This window comes from Hylobates moloch, unplaced genomic scaffold (assembly GCF_009828535.3).
Source record: "Hylobates moloch isolate HMO894 unplaced genomic scaffold, HMol_V3 SCAFFOLD_2, whole genome shotgun sequence".
In the NCBI taxonomy this organism is placed as follows: domain Eukaryota; kingdom Metazoa; phylum Chordata; class Mammalia; order Primates; family Hylobatidae; genus Hylobates; species Hylobates moloch.
In genome coordinates, this window is record NW_026652277.1 from 30,130,220 (window position 1) to 30,148,794 (window position 18,575).

At 38.2% G+C, this 18,575-nt stretch overlaps 1 protein-coding gene across 7 annotated transcripts in view; it reads right to left on the minus strand.

The window, feature by feature from the left end:
• The window catches only part of NFKB1 (nuclear factor kappa B subunit 1), a 117,258-nt gene extending 98,940 nt beyond the window's left edge, over positions 1–18,318 (minus strand). For 3 of the 7 annotated variants that reach the window (XM_058432630.1, XM_032177572.2, XM_032177496.2), the window contains exon 1: positions 17,888–18,318. Coding sequence is in view for 2 of the 7 variants with exons in the window: in XM_032177418.2 (XP_032033309.1) it covers positions 8,601–8,617 (17 nt within the window). In the remaining 5 variants the exon portion in view is untranslated. Of the gene's footprint in view, positions 1–7,176; positions 7,462–8,600; positions 8,671–17,887 lie in introns of those variants that run through there. The other 4 variants (XM_032177418.2, XM_032177337.2, XM_058432627.1 and 1 more) reach the window with 3 other exon arrangements.
• Between the last annotated feature and the right edge of the window lie 257 nt (positions 18,319–18,575).

Below are 18,575 nucleotides of genomic sequence, written 5' to 3' on the forward strand. Positions count from 1 at the left end.
ATATGAAAACTATACATGTATATACTTATATATTAAATTACATCAAATATATATAATTTAAAACTACAGTATATTGAAATACTACCTGAACGTTTTCCTTCCTTCATTAATTTAGTCATTCACCTAAAAATATTTATACCTACTATGTCAACAATACCAAAGTGCACAAGAGTGATGCAGTTCCTGTACTCACAGAGCTTACAGTCGTGGTAGATTGAAATCAATGGCCACACATTTTTTTATATGCCACTCAACAAGAGGAAACATCTATTTCTCTGTGCTTTGAGTCTTGGCAGACCTACGGACATACTCTGGCCAACAGGAAGAGGTAGAAGTGCGAGTTCTAAACCCAGCGTTTAAGAGGCCTTGCAATGATCATTCTTGCTTTCTTGGAACATTGTTACCAGGCAAACAAGCCTGCACCAGCCACTGGAAAATCAAAGACCATGTGGAGCAGAGAGAGGCAGCCCTAGCTGAGACTCCCTAGCACCAGTTGAGTAGCCAAAACAACTTCAGACAAACCGCAGTAGGGAACCAGCTGAGTAGCTACAAACAGCACCATTCAAGTAGCCAAAAGACCTCAGAGATTAGCCAAAGCAGGCCAGGCCAGACGAACTAGGCAGCCCACAGAATTGGAAGAAATAATCAGTATCTGTCTTTTAATTTGCTTTGTGGTGATTCTTTTTTTTTTTTATGCAACAAAAGCAAACTAATTCAACAGTTTAGGAAGTAGGACGGCAAATAGGCAAAAACAATGCAATATAATATGTGTCATGGGAAATGGAGTATATGTGGGGTATGGGTTAATTATCTTGGTAATTTAGTAATCACACTTTGTTAGAGTTCTAGTCAGAGCCCACTTTGTACTCATTTTTTTTACTGTATTGGTTTACTCAATTCCCAACTGAACAAAAGAGGCAAGTGTAGTAGCCGAAACACTGTGGTGTATACAGAAAATTAAAACTGTTAAAACTTTCAGAGTGCAAATATTAATAAATCACTGTTAGCTTCAAGCAATGATACCTTTAAAACAAGTTAATGTTTTAAATCCCTTCACCTCTCTATCTAAAACCAATTTCATCATTCCTGCTGCATTGAGCCCCATTCTTGACTTTCCAATTTCTGCCAATATATCATTCTCACATATATCTAGTCAATAACCAATTTCTGCTAATTATTTTCTTCATGTTGTTTCTTGGATCTGCCCCTTCTTTCCAACATCCTAGGAGAGACCTTTATTGCCTCACCTCTGAATGACAGTAATAGGCTCTGCACTGTTCTCCCTCACTGCAGGGTTTCTTCCTCTTTAAGAATCTTTCACATTATTGCTATATTACTTATAAGATAAACTCCAAAGACTTCAACCACTCAGCACATTACATTATTATATTAAATCATATTATAAGCATCAACTACTACTATGTCCCAACCAAAACCCTCTATGATAGACAGATTAATCATTCAAAATGCCTTGCTCATTTCCATCTTGTACATTTGTTCACAATATGCCCTGCATCCTGAAATGCCATCTTTTCTACCTCAATGGCATCCACTCTTCAAGACTCTAGTTAAATCCAATCTCTGCCAAGAAATCCTGTATTTTTCCTGTAACCTATAGCTCTGTAGTCACATAATATCGATAACACTTATATATACTGGTGATTTAACACTAGACAGCATAGTTTTACTGCAATCTAACTTCACCTATATATTTATCATCTTCTCAAATGGATAGAAGTTCCTAAAAAGTAGAGACGGGAGTTTTGCTTTTTTGTATTGCCAAATTGGAAAATACTGTTTTTTTTTGTTTTTTAATTAATACTGCATTAATTTTAAGAAGCACTGCAATTTCAAGTTTGTCAGAATGTCAAATTCTGATTCTAGTTATCACAGATTAACAGTTATCTGAACCTCCCTCCTTGCTATACTCAACTGTGAAACCATACAAAATACCTAAAGATGTAATTTAAGACACTGGACATCATAGGGCTATATATTATAAGGTGATTTAGGTAAATTCTAAATTTGCCCTCACTTTTTGACTGAGGACACTTTCCAAATCACGACACAGGGAGAGCCCAAAGAGAGAACAGCAATGGGCAGAATATCACAAAGAAAGTTTTTACACAAAAAGCAAGAGCCTCAGAAATCTACATAGGGGTCATCTCTGGTCACTGGCCAAATACTAAGCTGTGATAGTGTAGGACAAGACCCTGCAAAACCTAATAGAAAACAGTTTCTGGGCATCTAAGAGCTAAATGGAAATTCCAGACATCATATAGTGCTGAGAGACACTGAAGTTGTAATAATCCAGGGTGGAAAGACATCACTGAACATTGTGAGCATTCAGTTGTGATTTCAGAAAGACCACATGATGGGAGTTAGAAACATCCTAAAATAAGAGCTACTCTAAACCTCTCTTAATAAAACTGGGTGACCCACCAGTAAATTCACTGCCTGTTACAACAAAACTCAACACGTTTTAAAGGAAGACAAAAAACCCAAACTCTCCACAATGTACAATAAAACATAATGAAGCCTGCAAAGAAATAGGAAAATAAGACTGAGAAAAAAAATGACACAAATGACAAAAATAGCTAATAGCATATGGTCAATAATGCAAAGGAAAAGATGAACATAATGAGTGAACAGATAGGCAATATCAGCAAAGAAATGCACACCTTTCTTTAAAAAAAAGAACAGAAATTTTAGAACTGAAATGAAATTTCACTAGATGGACTTAGCAAATTCAACATTATAGAAGAAAGGACAATAAACTAGAAAAAAGGTGAATAAAAACTATCCAAACTGAATCACAGAGAAAAAAAGGCAGAAAGAAGTGAACACAGCTTCAGTGACTTACAGGACAATATTAAGCACTTACATATTTGTAACATAGAATCCCAGAAACAGAAAAAAGACAGAAAAAATATTCAAAAAAATAACATTTGAGAATTTTTATAAATTTGATTTTTAAAAAATCAACCCACAGATCCAAGAATCTCAAAGATCTCTGTGCCAGATAAAGACAAATAAAACCATGGTTAGGCATATTACAGCCAAACTGTTAAAAACTAATGCTAGAGAAAAAAAATCCCAAAACAGCAAAGGACAAGAAAGGACATATTATACATGGGGGAACAATTGATAAGCATGATAAGCATGATGTTTCTGATGATCATTAGATACAGTACAAGCTAGAAGGCAATGTAAAGGCACCTTTACAGTGATAAAAGAAAAAAAAAAGATTGGTCCAGAATATTCAGCAAATATATCTTTTAAAAATAAAGGTGAAATTGACATTTTCAAGTAAACAGGAGCTAAGAGTATTCATCACCAGCAGACCTGCTAAAAGACATGCTAAAAAAAAGTTCTTCATGCTGAAGGGAGATGATAGAAACTTGGACCTGTATGAAAGAATAAAAAGCATCAATAATGATAAATATGTGAGTAAGCACAAGACTTTATTTCTTCTTTCTTAATTTCCTAAACAGACGATTGACTGTTCACAGCAAAACAAGACAATATATTTTGGAGTTTATAACATATAAAGAAGTAAAATGTGTAACAATAATAGCACAGAATGACAAACAGAAGTATAATATTGTCAAGTTCTCACATTAATTAATTATAGACTCAAAGATGCATATTGTAGTAAAGTGGTAACCACTTTAGAAAATAACCAATGAAGGAGATAAAATGGAATTTAAAACACTAAACTTGATTTATCCAAAGGATGGCAGGAAAGGAGAAAAAAAAAGAATAAAGAACAGATAGCAGAAATAGATAATTAATTACCAAGATGAGAGACTTAAACCCAACATACCAGTAATAATATTACATGGAACTGGACTGAACTCATCTAGAAGATAGAGATGATCAGACTGGATTTTTAAAAAGCAAGATTAAAGTATATGCTTTTCATAAGAACTGTACTTTAATATTAAAGACACAGATAGTTTAAATGTATGAAGATGGCACACTGTGCTAGTTATATCATGCAAATGCTAAATGTAAGAAAAGCAGGCTATATTCTAAAATATCAGATAAAGTAGACTTCAAGAGAATAGCTATTACCAGGGACAAAGAGGAACATTGCATATACGAATCAAAGGGCCAACTCATCAAAGAAAAACAATGATCTTATTGTGTATGCACCTATTAACAAAGCTTCAAAATACATGAAGCAAAAAAGTGGCAGAACTAATGGAAAAAATGACAAATCCACAACTACAGTTAAGATTTTTAACATTCCTCTCTCAGTAATTGATAAAAGCAAATCAACAGAACATCAGGAAATATCTTAGTCTGTCAATGCTGCTATAACAGAATAGCTGAGACTGAGTAATTTATAAAGAGCCCAGGTTTATTTCTCACAGTTCTGGAAATGGGAAGCCCAAGATCAAGGCACTAGCATTTGGTGTCTGGTGAGGGATGCATCCTCTAGAGGGGAGGAATGCTGTGTCCACACATGGCAGAGGGCTGAAAGGCAAGAGGAGACAAATTTCCTCCAGCAAGCCCTTTTAAAAGGGAACCTAATCCCATCACTTCTTACAGGCTCCACCTTTTCCTACCATCACATTGCTCATCCTGTTTCAACACCTGAATTTGGTGGGGACACATTCATACCATAGTAGGAAAGATATAGAAGGCTTAGGAACAAAATTGTCAATCAAAAGAACCTAGTGTATGTCTACAACACCCCACTGAATGATTTTAGAGTCCACATTATTATTATTATTATTATTATTATTATTATTTCTTTTTTTTTTGAGATGGAGTCTCCCTCTGTTGCCCAGGCTGGAGTGCAGTGGCGCCATCTTGTCTCACTGCAAGCTCCGCCTCCCGGGTTCACACTATTCTCCTGCCTCAGCCTCCTGAGTAGCTGGGACTACAGGCGCCTGCCACAACGCCCGGCTAATTTTTTGTATTTTTTTAGTAGAGATGGGGTTTCACCGTGTTAGCCAGGATGGTCTCGATCTCCTGACCTCGTGATTCGCCCACCTCGGCCTCCCAAAGTGCTGGGATTACGGCCGTGAGCCACCGCGCCGGGCCCAGAGTCCACATTATTTTTAAATACACATGGAATATTCACGAAGATAGACCACATCCCGAGCCATAAAATAAGTCTCAATAAATTTCAAAGAATTGAAAGCATGCGGAATATGTTATCTAAATACAGTGGAATTAAATCAGAAACCAGTGATAGAAAAATATTCAAAAAAATCTTGAAATGTATATAATTAAACACAACTGTTAAACTGGGGGAGAAAAAAGTGCCTCTTAGAATCAATAAACTACAGAATATATAACCTCACCCCCCTGAAAGAAGCATCTAAATTCTTGCTGTATCATGTTCACTATAATCATGGGGGACTGGGATTTTCTTAGAGAAGTGATTACAATGCATTCCAACGTATTCTATAAGAAACAAATTTTTGCCTATGGTTGTCTTCTTAATCATAGCTGACTGAAATTCATAAGATCAAAAGATGTTTTGGGCATTTTAAAATTATATCGTAATTAAGAGTAATTTATATCATACTCAAGTAAAATTTATTTTTATTAATACTATATTAGGACAAACACTGCCAAGAATAAACTTGTGGAGCTACAGAAGTTCTCTAAAGATTATAATAAGTTAGAGAAAACCTTAAATGTTATAATTAAAGTCACTCCTGAGATATTGCTGCCTACCATTTCCACATAAAAACTGCTTCAATACCTCTGTTCATGGTGTGAGGTCTTTCATTCAGATGGCATTATAAAGGGACTTGACATACTGGACTTTGTTCTTTTTTTTTTGAGACGGAGTCTTGCTCTGTCGCCCAGGCTGGAGTGCAGTGGCGCGATCTCGGCTCACTGCAAGCTCCGCCTCCTGGGTTTGCGCCATTCTCCTGCGTCAGCCTCCCAAGTAGCTGGGACTACAGGCGCCCACCACCACACCTGGCTAATGTTTTATATTTTTAGTAGAGACGGGGTTTCACTGTGTTAGCCAGGATGGTCTCGATCTCCTGACCTCGTGATCCTCCTGCCTCGGCCTCCCAAAGTGCTGGGATTACAAGCGTGAGCCACTGCGCCCGGCCTGTTCTGACCTTTTGCAGCTACATTTCTAATGCTACAGATTTCTTCTTCCCTAAAAACATAGTATCACAGAATTTTAATTTGATATGTAGCCTCTGCCTTGAGTACCATTTTGGAATATTCATATTTTCTGACTGAGGAAGAAGTAGACCTCATGCATTATGAATTAGAGATTAGTATTCTTTTGTTTAAATACAGAGAAACTGATCCAGTTCTCTTGAGTCTGAATATGACTTATTTTAGATTTTTATTCTATTAATCCTCAAAAATCCATAAAAATATGTCCTTTATGTTTTAAAAGAAAAAGAGTCATTATGTGAACCAGCAATGTTTGGTCCTATGAACACAGGTACAATCACCCTGGAGAGACAAAGTTTCCTTTGAAGAAATAATCACGGCGAAGGCCCTCCGATTACACATACACAAATATAATAATTTGTAAGCCATCAAAATCAGGCTCCAAGAAGCCCTTTCTACACTGACCACTCACACAGATAAACTCTTTAACATATACATGGCTAGGTGTGGTGGCTCACACCTATAATCCCAGCACTTTGGGAGGTCCAGGTATTTGGGGACAAGCCTTGGCAATATAGGGAGACCCCATCTCTACAAAAATTTTAAAAAGTAAAATAAAATTAAAATTTTGCCAGGCGTGGTGGTGCATGCCTGTAGTCCCACCTACTTGGGTGGCTGAGGTGGGAGGATAGCTTGGGACCAGGAGGTCGAGACTTCAGTGAGCCATGATTGTGCCACTGCATTCCAGCCTGTGTGACAGAGCAACACCACATCTCAAAACAAACAAACAAAACAAAACAAAACAACACACACACAGATGTCAATGTATAAACTGAGTGGGGAGAAATAGGTGAACTATACCTCTCTCTTCTATATCTGATAACATCAGATGTGAATACTTCTTTCTCCCATGTCTCTTTGTCAGTGACCCTGGCTACTTGGTATTAAGCAAAATATTTACTTTTACATTAATAAGTAATAAGTAAATGAGAATGTACTCTGTTTTATATTTTTTACTAACAACTTAGGAAAAACAGTATTTTGTTTAGTGAGGAATATCTGAAATGAACTGACCTTACAGCCCAACTGACACAGCAGAGTTCCCACTGATGTGAAGCTCATTATTAGCACCTTGGAATAATGAATTCATTCAGTCAACGCTCCATTGTCTATGTGGATATATACGAGTTACAGAATTGACATACACATAATCCAAAAGTTGTTCATGAAATCTTTTAAATGACAGTGGAGGGAAGGGGTCCTAACTAAGAAAGGGCAGTTAGGATGCTTTTGCAGTGCTGCCAGTGGTCTATTTCTTGACCACCAACTAGGTTAAACGTGTTCACCTTGAGATAAATCATTAAAATTGAAGCATTAATATTTTTGTACTTTTTTAGCTATGGGATTCTTCAACTTAAAAAAGGCTAATGTAAAAAGAAAGTTTCTTTTTCTATTTTTTTTTTTCCTTTTTTGAGACAGAGTCTTGCTTTGTTGCCTAGACTGGACTGCAGTGGCACAATCGCCGCTCACTGAGGCCTCAACCTCCCAGGCTCAAGTGATCCTCCTACCTTGGCCTCCTGAAGAGCTGGGACCACAGGTGTGTGCCACCATGCCCAGCTAATTTTTAAATTTTTTGTAGAGACCGGGGTCTCACTATTTTGTCCATGCTGGTCTCAAACTCCTGGGTTTAAGCAATCCTCCCTTCTTGCCCTCCCGAAGTACTGGGATTACAGATGTGAGCCACTACGCCCAGAAAGAAAATTTTAAAAACTGAAAAGACTACATGATTTAAGCTGCATGAATTTCTGGATTTCTGTCTTGTTTGGCACTGTGTGCCTTGTCCTTAGAACTGTGTCTGAGCCGGGCACGGTGGCTCATGTCTGTAATCCCAGCACTTTGGGAGGCTGAGGCAGGCGGATCACGAGGTCAGGAGATCGAGACTACGGTGAAACCCCGTCCCTACTAAAAATACAAAAAATTAGCCGGGTGCGGTGGCGGGCGCCTGTAGTCCCAGTTACTCAGGAGGCTGAGGCAGGAGAATGGCGTGAACCCGGGAAGCGGATCTTGCAGTGAGCTGAGATCGCGCCACTGCACTCCAGCCTGGGCGACGGTGAGACTCCGTCTCAAAAAAAAAAAAAATAGTTTTTAGAACTGTGTCTGGCACATAGAAAGGACTCAACATATATTCAAATAAATCACTGTTAAAGAAATAAAACCCTACTTATGTTAATCAGCTTGATTTAATCATTTCACAATGCATAAGTATATCAAAACATCATCTTGTATACCATAAGCATATATAATTTCTGTCAACTGTACTATACTAAAGCTGGAGGTCAAAAAAAAGGAAGGAAAAAATAATAAAAAAATAAAATCGCACTATGCAAAGATGGAAGAGCTTCTATAAACAAGCAATGCTTCTCCTACGCACCCCTCCTCATCTCCAATCCTGCTTTTCAAAGGCTGACTTTTTAACACTCTTTTTCTTTTTAGTTTACCTGGTGGTTCTTTTCATATCTCCAAGATATGCTTCTGTCTTTTTTCTTGATGTAGGACGTTGTGTTCCTTCTAGGAAGGAACAGAGGAGGATTCAGCTCATACTACCACCACCTCCCCTTCTTCTCCCTCCAAATATAGTTATAATTAGTGAGACCTTGAATCAATCTAGCATTTAAATATTAAACTTTACATTCAATTTTTGTCTCAAGTTTTCCATAAATTTCTTTGGAGAAATATGAATGCGAGACTGATTAATAATGAAAAAATGCAACACCAGAAACATCTGGATTTGAGAAAGAACCTATACTGAGACCAAAAATTATAACTTATTTTCGACAAAATGGGCAGTTCCTCATATTATCATATTGATAATCAAGAATTGACTTGGTACTTACTCACATGCATTTTTCTTAAGTTGACTATCTCAATATGGCAAGAAAATCTGAAGTCTTCCAATTAATACAATTATATCAAAGAAACACATAATTTTAGAGAGAGATGCTCATTTAGTCGAACCTCATTTTTTTTACAGAACAAAAATAAGACTCAGAGAAGTTAATTAAGTTGCTCGGAGCCACATAGTTAATTGGCAGCACTGTCTCTTGATATCTTGTTCAGTATTTACTTATTCAGCAAACATACCAGGTTCTGTGCAAATAAAAAGTAAATAAGATGAACTCCTTGCCCTCAAGATGTTTCTTTTCTAGGACCCATAGGAATTCAGGAGAACACAGAATGGGGGCACATAACTCTTTATGGAAAGGGGACGGAGAAAACAGAAAGGCAAGTGAGAGAAATGGTGACGCTCGAACCAGGCCTAAGGGTTTAGTAGTTAGCAGGATGGCTAGGAAAGAAAAGGCACTTCTCATACAGGGAGGGCATAAGCAAAGGCATTCAAAGTCAGAAACTGTGGATAGGAAACTGAAAGTTGGTGTGGAGGATATGAGATTAGGGGATGGTTGGGGAACAGGGGAGGGAGTAAAGGGGGTGAGGTATGCGGGAATCAGCTTGTGAAGACAACTGGGATTCACTGCAGAGACATGATCCGATTTACACTTTAGAAAGCTGACAATTATGCGAAATGAACGATGGGTTAGAAGCAGGAGACAACGCAAAAATAAAATATAGAAATTCAATGAGGAAGGGATGGATTCTGGAGATGAGGAGGCTGACTTGATAGAACTTGGTGACTGACTGAAGAAGAAAGCTGAATGTGTAAGAGGGGCTTCTAGATTTCTGGCATGGGAAATCTACTGAATGGACCCTAACAGGCTAACAACTGCATTCCCTAATGTGCTGGGGATACCAATCTGTGCAAAGGGGTGGGGATCAAGGATGATGAGAAGTTTAATATTGGCATATAGATGTGAAGATACTTAAGTGCCTCAGCAATAAAATCATTTCTGTGGCTTGCCTTGAATGACTGGACTCCTACAGTCCAACAGATATTTAGTAAATATAGCACAATTACTCCAAAAGTCATCTATTTCAACACAGGATTGAACTACCTCTCTAGGCAACTTGGATTGACTCCTATTTGGCTATTACAGAAGACTTTCTAAGAGAAATGGGATACTTCCCCACCCATCATAAAAAAGAATTAATTTCCCAGGTACTTATATTTGCTTGATTGCAACTGACTTCTAAAGTGTTTTTTCATAATGTGGTGAAAATGTCCATTCTTATCAGTTTAGCAAAATTATGACAATCTATTATGAAATGTCTGCCAAAAGGTTCTATCCAAGGGCAACCTCTCTTACTTCTTTCATTATGACCCTCCATGAGATGAGATATACAATTTATCTCATCGTATTTCTCAACCATGAGATATACGATTTGTCCTTTCATTTATAATTCTCATTCACTTTCTAGATTACTCTATCTTCACATTCAAGTCGATAACAAAGTTTAAGTCTTAATTTTATAGAGGACTCTTCCCCCTAAATCTTTATGCTTTCATTATCCTTTGCTTTGACCAATCTTTCAAAAGACTCAGGTTTAAAATCACATACACATATACAAACAATACTTGACCTATACAACATATCATGTATTAGCAGTATAATAAATGAATGCATTAAATGAATAGGGTAGAGAAATGGCTATGTTTTTGGTTCATTTTAAGCCATCTCCTCTGAAAAGTAGTTCCCCAGGTTTTTTGATTGGTTTGAAATTGGCAGTATGAACACATTAAAAAGTTTTTTCCAGGCCGGGCGCAGTGGCTCATGCCTGTAATCCCAGCACTTTGGGAGGCCGAGGTGGGTGGATCACCTGAGGTTGGGAGTTCGAGACCAGCCTGACTAACATGGAGAAACCTTATCTCTACTAAAAATACAAAATTAGCCGGGCGTGGTGGTGCGTGACTATAATCCCAGCTTCTCGGGGGCTAAGGCAGGAGAATCGCTTGAACCCGGGAGGCGGAGGTTGCGGTGAGCTGAGATCGTGCCATTGCACTCCAGCCTGGGCAACAAGAGCAAAAATTCCGTCTCAAAAAAAAAAACCAAAAATTTTCCTATTTCCTAGATTCTACATTCAGTTTTCAGTTTTGATTTTATGTAAATCAATTACTGATTTAAGTACTTTTCTGACTATCCAACTGAGCAAAAAATTAAGTTTAATTTAATTTTAATTCGTAACTTAACATTGCTTTCAACTTCTAATTTCCTCTACATAAATAGCCACCCATACATGCTTCTTCCATCATTCCACATCATCATCATTTTAATTTTATAAATCATGAAGGTTCTTGTATTATATGTAGGTGCTACAAATTGTAACGTATTCTCCTCTGGCCTCATTACCAAGTCCATACCCCATTTAAAAGAAAAAGACACTGAAGGTTATAAACCAAGTCTTAACAGTCAAACACCAATACATGTTTAAACCCTACAAAATAAGCCTATACTTAAGAACTGGTAGACAAAGAGGTTCTTCAAATATCAATAAAACATGAGTTGGGAATTCGTGTTAAAACATCCAAAAATAGTTATTTTCTCATTCCTAAAATTCTTGTCATGGAAGACATATTTTCTAAGACAATTAAGTAATTTACTTTCACTATTTAAATGAACTGCAGGCTTGGGCTTAGAACCAATAAATAGGTTGATTAGGGAGTCTGTCATCACTTTTATGTTTTCTTTTTTTACATATTTGTTATATGGTAGAATTGACGTCTGGGATAAAGAGGGATAGGTGTGCCCTAACATTGAAATATGGTATAGTATTTTCAGTCCAAATGATATGACAAATAATAAAAATAATTTTTTGAAATAACTGCTATTTTTAACAAATAAAATTCATTAAAAACAAAAAGCTTTTTAAAATGGGATGTCATAGAGACATGCTCAACTTTATGCAGGTCTTATACTTTCTTTAGTTCAAGTTAGTGAAAAGTAAATCCTAGAAATATTAGTGCGCCTCATTTATCAAAAAGGTTCACCTTGGCAAGCTAGGTGGCTCATGCGTGTAATCCTGGCACTTTGGGAGGCCGAGGCGGGTGGATCACTTGAGGTCAGGAGTTTGAGACCAGCCTGGCCAACAGAGCAAAATCCCGTCTCTACTGAAAAAAAAAAAAAAACAAAAAACAAAAATAAAAACTAAAAAAAAAAAAAGGTTCATCTCAAAGAAAAATCTAATAGCCTTATTTTCCAATATGAAATGCATGAGTTGTCCATACATTTCTACTGGTAGAGTAAGGATTATGACAAAGTTAGAGCCTTGTTTTGTTTATGCTTCTCTTCATGCTCAGAAGCTGCAGACTGAACTCGTAAGGGAACACAGAAAAATTTATCTTTTTCTGGAAGCCATCTCATGGGGAAGTCACAGGCAGAGTGCTTGGATTATTTTAATATTTTAACAAACACTGCCGCTATTAATCTTCGGAGTACTTTTCAACAATGACGGCTTTACAGTGCAATTGTTATAGATGTTAACATTTAATTTCTTCCTCAGTTTGCTGGTAAAACAAAAAATATTATATATACATATTTGTAACTAATATATAATTATATGTAATATATATTAATTACAAATATGTATTTATACATATATCATGTTTAATATACATATTAGTTACAAATATGTATATAACCTTTTTTGTTGTTGCCATATCTATATATGTAACTAATATGTATCAGTATATTTAATATTCACATTAGTTACATATATATATGTAACTAACTTTTAAATTAATTTTTAAACTCGAATGTTTGTTGTGAGTGATGTGAGGGGAGATCAGGGTCAGAACCAGAACTAAGTGGCAGCAAAGCAGACTGAACTGAAGTGAGCAGCACTCAATAAAATGGTTGTTTTCCCACAGGACTGCATTAGGGTTCCCAGGGGGCACATTGACACTAGGACAGGGAGTATTGGCATTTTGCTCTTTACTAGTCTAAATGGTATATTTCATTTAAAAAATTGTGTCCACAAAAAATAAATGATTCAATTCAGAAATTCAAGGCCAACTTTTAAAAAATGCTACAACTGAAAAATAATGAACAAACTCTGCTAGGATGAGGCCCCAGCTTCTATAGTGTTGCAAAAATCATTAAAGTATGAAAGTGGAAAGTACAGTAAACCCTGCTAACTGCTTGCTTGTTCCTGAGGTTTGCCATCTAGTAACTTTTAACAGTCACAGATTTATGGGTTATAGGTGTTTAATTTTAGAGGTAACATAACAAAGTAACATATTTTGTTTTAACTTTTTGGTTGATTAATTTAGATAAGCGTTAACAATTCTTAGATTACCAAGCAGTGCTTGTAGCATTGTTTCTTTTTTGGAGGTATTAGTATTTGATATTACAGTTTCAATGGAGTGTACAGAAATTCTAATTTCACCAAAAAGTTACATTTTTCAATTTTACAAGCACCTTTTATCATTCCAATTACTTTATTATCTTGCTCTGGTGCCTCTAAAACTTTGAAACTAAAAGGTATTTTTTTTCTAGTTCATAAATGCCTCTTTCAGAATGAAATGTTCCCCTTTTGGAAGGCGCCAGGTACTTTTTAATAAATTATTTGTTCTAGTAAACTTCAAGTGGTCTTTAGATAAGATTTCCATAATAGCTAAGACACAAGGACTATTTTGGGCTCCTTTCTTTCCAGAAGGCAAAGCAAAATAATGTAATTTTTGTTCCTTATAGAAGATTGCTGTCCATTTAAAAAAAAAGATAATTTTGCAACAACTTCATATCATTCATTCATTAAACAGTTAATGATTGCTTACTATGTACCAACAAGTGCAATGCTAAGCATCAAATATTTCTTTTGTCAGTATTGATTAGATATTCTTTCTTTTTAGTTGAACTAGAGAATTTGATTCTCTCAAATGGCTTTTCCTTTCTTTTTATTTCATTTTTTATAATTTTGGCTATTTTAAAGAATAAATTCTTTTCTAAAGCTTAAGCAGTCAAAATTTTTCACAGTTTAAACTAATAGGATTCATAGATGAACTCAAGTCTGTTGATATCTACTGAAGGCATGGGTCAAAATAAAAGCTATTTTAAGGTTTCTGGATTAATGGTGAAAGATGAATGAAAAATAATAAGGCAATTTGCAATGGATAATTAAACCAAATATATCATTATTCTAATTTCAAAAACAGGCAATAAATTAAAGCAGATGAAATTTGTATTACTGATAATTAAATCTGTGTTAGTTACTACAGAAAATATGACAGAATAAAAATTGTTTTCTTTTTAAAATGTAAAATGCACTATTTTTATTATTAGTATTCTAAATTAAACAAATATTTTCATCCATAATCTATCTTCTGAGATTTCTATAATCTTTAACAAATCACATCTTATGTGACTCTTATTCTGTACAGAACTGTCAGGCTTTAAATTATTTGAGGTGTAGCAATGCAATTTGCACAACTTATTTTCTAAACTGTTGGCTGATCTTCAAGGCCAGGTCAACAACCTCCGGAAATGTAAAAGACAGTATATTAATTTGCACCCAGGAACAACCTCTAATACAGCAGAGACCAAAGGTATGAAGCAATTTCATCATCATTAAAAGAATGTTACTACTTCTTTCTCTTTTTTTCTTCTAAAAGTGAGGCACTGGATACTAATTAATGAAATATTACAAAGATAAAAGGCTTGGTTATGTTACCAGAACTATTAACTGTACCAAATTATGTGGTTTCAAATATTAATCTTTTTTGATTAAAAAAATTCACAGTCAAGGAGCCAAATTGACTTGCAGGACTATGCCAAAACGTTCAAACCTTTCTCCCTGAGGCTAAGTACTTTCAGTTCTTCCAAACTCCCTGTCTCCAAAGTAGTGACAGAATTCAAAGAGCTATCATATGCTTTTGATGGTTTATTGCTCACCTCTAAGAACACTACAAGTGAGTTCAGTATTTACGGGAGGTGCAAGAGTGCAAATGAGAACTAATTCCCAAAAAGCAGAGTAAATTGCTCCAGTATGGTCTACTGGTTACCAAGATGTAGTCATCAATTAATGCTGATTAGACACAAATATGGATGTAGGAGCAGAACATCTTAACATATCCTCTAGCACTAACTTCTATTTTTCCTTCTCCTTCTCTCCTAATATAGCAATCCCACTACTGTAGACAATTCACATTGTAAACAGAAAACCAACAGACCAACCGAATAAAACAAACTTCCTACTAAAAGTAAAAAAGCTAATGAGAAATTTTGCATAGACATCCATTCCTGTTAATGTGATTTCTGGTCAATCTGTGGATTAGAAGAGCATAATCTGAGTATTTACTCTATTGGTTATACAACAGTACTGTGCATTTCCAGATACACTTCCTACTGCAGTCAATTCAATACTCAGAATAGCACATCTACTAAGACCCGAAGATGCAAAAGATGACATTTTGAGTCCTTCATCAAAAATCCATACAGCAACTCAGATACAATTATTTTATTGTTTGAAAATATCGACTACTTTTCTTACTTCTCCCAAGTTCAAACCAATTGAAGGTTATGAAGTAACCACTTCCCCTCAGAAGCCAGAACTTTCACCTCTTCTGAACAGAGAAATACCTCTCATAAATTAAGTAAAAATAAGGTCTTGCTGATGGAATGATAGTCCAACATTCATGTAGCTGCCAATTCCCTATCTAGACCTCGTATCTACCACAATGAGCAATCCCTGAAAGTCAAGGTAGTAACTTACTTAATCAATTATTTGCAAGTCTAAAAGTGTAGTTAAAACAACCTGCATAAATATTGGTTTCTCAAACTACTTCAATTTGTTTCCAGGAACAGTAACAACAGAAATGTAAGGAATATGATCACTAAATCTAAAATTCTGCCTATTTCAGATTAATTGTGCTTTAATCAACTCAATCATCACAGATCTTGTTTAAGAGGTAGAGTAAAAAGGAAGTGCAAAGATCAAAGCAATGCTTACAAAGGGGAAGGACTATTTTTGTATGTATACCCCCAGTATTTACTATCTGGGTTTGAAAAACAGGGGCATTTATTCAGCACAAGTGAGTGCCAATGCCGCACATAAGAATGAAATTTCAGAAAAAAGATAATAGATTTTCACAACACCACCAACCCCTAAAAGGATTACACTACTTTCTTTAAAAAGTCTCAAAGAGTTTAGAAGTGGTTTGCTTTTCACTGCAAGCAGCTTTTCGGTTCCAGTATTAAACGTACATATAACGTGTGTTCCTTTGTGTTCAAGTTTGTCCAGTAGGCTGCAGCCCAGGAAGACATTTTATCTAAACAAGCAGGGGAGGGCATTTAGGAATTGCAGGTGTATCAATATGGATGAATAATCTCAGATTCCAAGTCTCCATTAATCGTGCATGTTCTTTTCATTTTAGCAATTCAATTAAATCATGAATGTAAAATTCTACAGGAAACAAATCTTTTTATTTCCTGTCTTCCCAAATTTATAAACTCAAAAAAGTACACTGCTTCAAATTTAAATACATACATTTAAATACATAATTCCTATAGTACCTCAAACAGTAAAAGGATTCATCTCTAGAAAGCACAATATTAAAATCAGAAAAACAACATACTTCAGTTTTAAGTTTCCCTTTTAAAGTTGTAACAAACACGAATGCAGTTTAAACTGCTTGACAATATTCAGTTGTGGGATTCTGCTAGAAAAAAATTATTGAACATCTTGACCCTAACCTTTAGTATTTACTAAAGATCACCAGTGTGTAGAATATTTTGATGCCAGAGCTATCAAATGTTTTAGTAATACCATAAGCATTTTTTCAGATTATGAGCTTTATAACAAAATCTTTGAGTTAAATATGGTTATTTCATAAACTGTAATGCTGAAAACCTCTACTTAACAAAGTCCATGAAAATGTCTTAAATCTTGATAATTAAATCCTGTATCATTAAGTCCCATTTGAGTTTCAGGATAAACCAGTAAGTCAGGGCAAACATTCCCTCGTGCCTGTTTTTAAGAACCATAGAAAAACTTGCATTTAGGATAGGCCTTGTTTTTACATTATTTTTGTTTCAGAGGTCATGCATAATGCATGGTGGCACTGTCCAAGAGTTTTACATAATCAAGTCTAAAAAGTGCTCTATCCAAGTAGGTAATTTATTTTCTCTCTCAAATGCCAGGCCCCAGAGGATCAGAATCAAGTCCTATAGCAGGTGACTATACCGTGTGTGTGTGTATCTGTGTGTGTGTGTGTGTGTGTGTGTGTGTGTGTGTGTGTGCGCGCGCGCGCGCGCGCATGGAGTGGGGGGAGGGGGAGAGAAAGAGACAGAGAGAGGGCCAGGCTTCTTTTAGAAGTAGGAGAGGGATGAATAGACTCTCCTATTCAATTCTGGGGAGCTGGAGAGGGCTTTCCCAGCCAAGAGGACTGACAAGCACTTCTGCTTTCATTTCATGGAACGCCCCTAGGTGAAATCTGGTTCTGCACTGCACCAACCACCTTCCCTCTCTCCTCCGCGCCGCAGCGCACTCCAACCTTCTCACCGTCCCCCAGGTGGGGCTGGGGTTGGGGATTTTAAAAGTTTGTGAGAGTTCGCCTCCGGTTCGCGTTCCTGCCCCGCGGAGGGACGTGAAGAGAAATGACCGCCGGGCGGCCGCGGCCCTTCGGCCGACTAGCCACTGCGAGGTCCGGATGTGTCTTTCCCTGCTGTCGCCAATCCCATGTGCCTCTCAGCTACTGTCAACCTCCTCCCACGGTCTAGCCCAGCGGTTAGCGCAGGAATGAGGAAGTACGAGTGGGGCTGGAGGGGGTGCGGAGGGCTGGGCGGCGGGACTCAGGCCACGCGTCCCCTGCCGGGCCCCCACTCGCCCGAGTTTGGCTTACCCGGGTGGCGAGTCCGCGTTCGGCCTCCTGGCGCGGGTGGGCTCTCCCTCCTGAGCGGCGCGGGCCTGCGGGCTGGAGAAGGAAGAGGCGGCGGCTGGCCGGAGCCCGAGCGGGCCCGGGTGCGGGTCGGGGCGAGCGGGAGCGCGGCGGGGCCGGGCCAGGCCAGTCAGCGCCGCGCCATGTCCGCAGCGCGGGCGGAGGGAAGCGCAGGGCGCGGTGGCCGGGCGGCGGCGCCGCCTTACTGGCCGGGCGGCTGCGGCCTCGGCGGCGCTGGGCTCCGGGAGCGGGGCCGGCGGCTGCGTGCAGGCCGAGGGCGGTGGCGGCGGCTGGCGGCCCGACCGACGGGAAGGGCAGGGGAAGCTGTCAGCGCGTCGCCGGGCCGCTCGGGTGGCGAAACCTCCTCTTCCTGCCCCGGCTCGCTGGTGCACTTCTCTCTCTTTTCTCTCTCGCTCACTCTCTCACTTCCTGGCTGGAAATTCCCACTGACGTCGAGAGAGCATACAGACAGAGGGACACACGCGCGCACGCAGCGGGGGCGGGAGGTGGGGTCGCTGCCGGGGGTGGGGGAAGCCCGCACTTCTAGGGGCGCTTTGCGCCCCCGGCCCGGCTTCGCCGCTCGCCTCGGCTCCCGCCCCTCGGGGCCGCTTCGGGGCGCCGGGCGAGGGGCGCGCGTTAGGCGGCCTGGACG